Source organism: Urtica dioica, chromosome 7 (assembly GCF_054948205.1).
Source record: "Urtica dioica subsp. dioica isolate 48M chromosome 7, U.dioica_male_clone48M_v1_H2, whole genome shotgun sequence".
NCBI lineage: Eukaryota > Viridiplantae > Streptophyta > Magnoliopsida > Rosales > Urticaceae > Urtica > Urtica dioica.
Genome location: NC_142762.1, coordinates 18,340,814 through 18,345,402, shown reverse-complemented (window position 1 = coordinate 18,345,402; position 4,589 = coordinate 18,340,814). Strand labels below are relative to the sequence as shown.

The window sequence follows — 4,589 nt, the reverse complement described above, 5'->3', positions numbered from 1 at the left end:
TATGTATTGTATATCCAAAAATTGAGACGATCACTAACATAACTTAAAAATGACAAAACATTACAAATATTACATGAATTCTAGCCATAAAAATAATAATATACTTCTTTTGTATATACGTGCATAATCATTAGAAGGTACATAATGTGGTTGTGGATTGTGGCCTATAAATCACTAAGCATTATATACTTCAAATTGTCGCTCATAATCACAAGGTGACATGGCCAAGAGAACACAACGCGTAATCCATTATCCAAACGAATTGCAAATATTATAATTGGGACCCACCAAAACCTAGGCTCCGGCTTAGAAACTACAGTACGAAACGTACACCCAAACAGTAAAACTATTCTCATGCTAATATATATATATATATATATATATATATATATATATATATATATATATGAAATGTGTTGATCAGCAGGTATAGCGTATAGGTGATTATAAAAATAGAAAATTATTTCACTGTACGTAAACATACGTGAAACTAAAAATTATGGATCCCAAAGAGAAGCGTTGTTTTCCATGTCGACGTCGTCGCTCCAACAATCACTGGTGGTACTGAAGAACATGGTGGAATCGTCATCATGATCGTTACTCATCCACGCTTGGGGAGAGTCCATGGGGCACTCGTTGATGGCCTGAATCTCCCGCGGGGAGAGCCGTACGGTGACCGGCGCGGGGGCGGCGGGAGCGAGGGAGGCGGCGGCGCGGCGGGAGGCGGCGCGGATGTCGTCGGCGGTGGCCGTGGCGGGGGCGGGGAGGCGGTGGGCGAGGTCGGGGAAGTTGAGGCTTGCTGCGGTGCCGCGGAAGTGGAACGCCGCCGCGTCGTAGGCCGCGGCCGCCATCTCCGCCGTCTCGAAGCTTCCCAGCCAAATGCGCGTCTTCTTCCCGGGCTCTCTGATCTCCGAAACCCACTTCCCCCATTTCCGCTTCCTCACTCCCCTGTACGCCGACGTGGCAGCGCCCGACTGGCTTCTTATTCCCGTCTCGCTCGGCTCTCCCATATATATTTGAATATGAATATGATGTTCTTCTTGTGTTTTCTGAAGATCGCATGCATACATATTTGAAATGTGATGGGTTTTTATAGATGTGGTGTTTGTCTTATTTGATGATTTGTTGGGGTTGTTTTTGAGTTTGAAGAGAAGCTCTAGTAAGCTTCTACGTAGTTGCACACACTGAGTGGGCAAAATAAGGATTTGAATATGTGTTTTTATTATCCTTGGGGCTGTATTTGGACGAGATTTATCATATATTAATGTAAGCTTTGCTTTCATTTTTATTCGAGAAACAAAATCTGTAAAATAAAACAGACCAATTAGACGCTACCATTTTATGATGCTGAATATGGTACATAAATATTAGTTGAAGGGTTATATTGCTAAAATAAAAATTACACGCTACATTATGATTATTACTATCATTTAGTCTCTTTCAGTTAAAACGCGCTTTGGGAAGATAGAATCTGGACCCACTAATCCATAAACTAGAGGTTTCTCAAGCTGTATCTTGAAATTAGAAAAGAATAAGCTGATGTATTCCATGATATGCATAATGTTTTTTTTTCGTACTTTAACTAAAGAAATATTATTCATATACAAACTAGTTCCTTTTTTTTTTGACAAATTATAAACTAGTTCCTTTTTTTTTGACAAATTATAAACTAGCTATTAATAAAGACGAATGTTTTCCCAAGATGCATTGTCGCTAATAAAATATTCAAGGTAAACTATTCACTACTACAAATGTTGGACTCTACAACCCATTTTTTACAACGTTTACGGCTAAGTGTTATAGAAATTAGGGATTCTACAACCCTTAAAATAAGTGTTATAGAAACTGTGTGCTTCTACAACGCTTATGTCTAAGCGTTGCAGAAACTGGGTGTTTCTACAACGCTAATTACAAGTGTTGTAAAATTTCATATATTTCAAATTTTCCACAACGCTTAGACTATCCGTTGTAGAATCCTCGTCGCGGCGACGTGTGTTTTATGCCGCGGTGACAACCTTCTACAACGGATAGTTCAAGTGTTGTGGAATAATGTCATATAATGAACTTCGCCGCGGTGAAACTCCTTCGTCGCCGCGGCAAGATCTTCTACAACTGTTAAATTATCCGTTGTAGGAGGATCTCGCCGTGGCGAAGTACATTTTTCGCCGCGGCATGTTCAACTCGCCGCGGCAAGACATAGCCTTCGCCGCGGCAAGAAAGATACCGAGATCAACCCATTTTGCAGGAAAGATTCTCGCCGCGGCGAAGAAGCTCCTACAACAGTTAAAATATCCGTTGTAGGAGCATCTCGCCGCGGCAAAGTACATTTTTCGCCGCGGCGAGGTTTTGTGACTTTGCAGGGTTCCACTATAAAAGGCCAAATTCAGTTTTTTTTTTCATTTTTTTCTTCTAGCCAAAGCTAAGAGACCCATTTTCAAACGAGTCTGTGAAGATCTCGCCGCCCAAAACCCGTCGCCACGTGCTCGCCGCCGTCCTCTCTCGCCAAGTCCTCGCCGCCATCTTCTCTTGCCACCTCTCTGTGTCGCCGCCGTCCTCTCTCCTCCCCAACCTCTCAAGGTATGATTTTCTATTTTTTATGGTTGTTATGGCTTGAATTTTATGTTGTTTTCAGGAATTTCATGTTGTTTTCCCGAATTTGTTTGATTCATAGTTCACAAATTTAGGGTTTTGTTTGATTTTTCTTGGTTAGAACACGAAATTAGGATTTTGTTTGATTTTGTGAATGAATTGAGTTGGAATTTGTCGCGGCGAAATTGAATTCTTGCCGTGCCGAGAATTAGTCGTCGCCGCGGCGAGATAGTTTGAGTTAGAATATTTTGTGAATGTAAGAACATGTTTTTTGTGTGGTTGAAGATTAATTTTTTGTTTGAAATTGTGAATGAATTGAGTTATGATTTGATATTGTTTTTAATTTGAGTTATGATTTGAAGTTGTTTTTAATTTGAGTTATGGTTTTTTCCACCTCCTCCTCAGGATGCAAAATGCTTCTTATATTCATCTCTTTGAGATCCATGCGAGATTTTATTCCTTCTTTTGATTTATTTAGATCATCTAGTAGCGTACCGATAAACGATTCGCAAACATTTTTCTCGATATGTATAACATCCAGACAATGACGAACGTAGTGTGTCTTCCAATAAAGAAGGTCGTAAAAAATCAATTTCTTCATTGACGTTTTTAACCATCTCATAGACAACTTCACTAAACAAAATTCTAGGAGGGGGTCGTTCTTCTGTATTTCCATCAAATGCCCATTTGAACTTTCTATACGAGTGATCTCATGGTAAAAATCTTCTATGGCCAAGAAAAACAATCTTCTTACCATGCTTCAACCAGATGAAAGATGTACCTTTCATGCGAATCGGACAACCAATCGAGCATTTCACAGAGTATCCTAACAAGTTTTCATAGGTCGGAAAGTTGTTAATAGTCCACATTAACATTGCCCTTAAGTTGAACGAATCTCCACGGTAAGCGTCTTGACTTTGAACCCTTGCTCCCATAACATCTTCAAATCATTGACCAACGATGCCAAATAAACATCGATATCATTTCCTGGTTGACTCGATCCTGAAATCAGAAGCGTTAACATCAAGAACTTTCTCTTCATACATAGCTTTGGAGGGAGATTGTAGTTCACAAGTATAACCCGGCCATTCACTGTATTTACTGCTTATCGTGCTGAACGGGTTCATACCATCAGACGCTAGACCAAGACACAGATTTCGATTATCAACACTAAAATCCTTATATTCTAAATCGAAGGATTTCCACTATGAAGCATCAACAGGATGTCTCAACATACCATCATCGATACGCTTTTCGGAGTACCAAACCATGTTCTTCGCATGTTTGACACTATTAAACATTCGTCGGAAAGCGTGGGATTGGAGGAATGTACCATAACGACTGAATTTTTTTTTTTTTAAAGAAAATCAATAATAAAGAATGAATATGGGCTACATGTATTTCCTATTCAAGTAATGAAAATGAACGTACCTTGACTAGAACTCCTTTAACCCCGTCACATGGAATTTTACCCTTCTACCACCTTGACTCTTGCATATCGGACATTCATCTAGATCTTCATAGTCGTGTCTATATAAAACACAATCATTTGGGCACGCATGGAATTTTCGTACTTCATGCCTAATGTGCCCAAAGTCTTCTTTGCTTCATACATACTTAAAGGTACTTTATTGTCTTTCGGAAAGGCTTCTTTAACGGTTTCCAACTATAGAGTAAAACCAGTGTTTGTCCAACCACCCGACGTCTCCGCATCATTTATCATGGACTCAAATAATTCTGGTCGCTCAACAAAATCGTCCTCCAAATCATTCGTAATTCCGCACATATCATCAATATCATCTTCAACATCACTGTTTTCCTCGTTTCCGTAGAACGAAAAAGCTCACCATGGTAGAACCATCTTTGATACGAGGTCATTATTCCATATACAAACAAATGGGTCCGAACGACATCAATCGAAAAATTTCTATGATTTCCACATTGAAAAAAAAGACAACGAATAGATTTCACATCTACTATATTCTCTCTAGAGAAATCAC

At 39.5% G+C, this 4,589-nt stretch overlaps 1 protein-coding gene across 1 annotated transcript; it reads right to left on the bottom strand.

Annotated features, from left to right (window-relative positions):
• Positions 1 to 420: 420 nt before the first annotated feature.
• Positions 421 to 1,241, bottom strand: LOC149390295 (ethylene-responsive transcription factor ERF021-like). Its single transcript, XM_089620363.1, has one exon. The coding sequence runs from the start codon at positions 1,068 to 1,070 to the stop codon at positions 498 to 500; it is 573 nt and encodes a 190-aa protein (XP_089476489.1). The 5' UTR covers positions 1,071 to 1,241; the 3' UTR covers positions 421 to 497.
• Between the last annotated feature and the right edge of the window lie 3,348 nt (positions 1,242 to 4,589).

What these genes read in the sequence shown, in the direction of transcription:
- LOC149390295 (XM_089620363.1), bottom strand. Translation starts at nt 1,070, where the DNA reads ATGTATGCATGCGATCTTCAGAAAACACAAGAAGAACATCATATTCAT.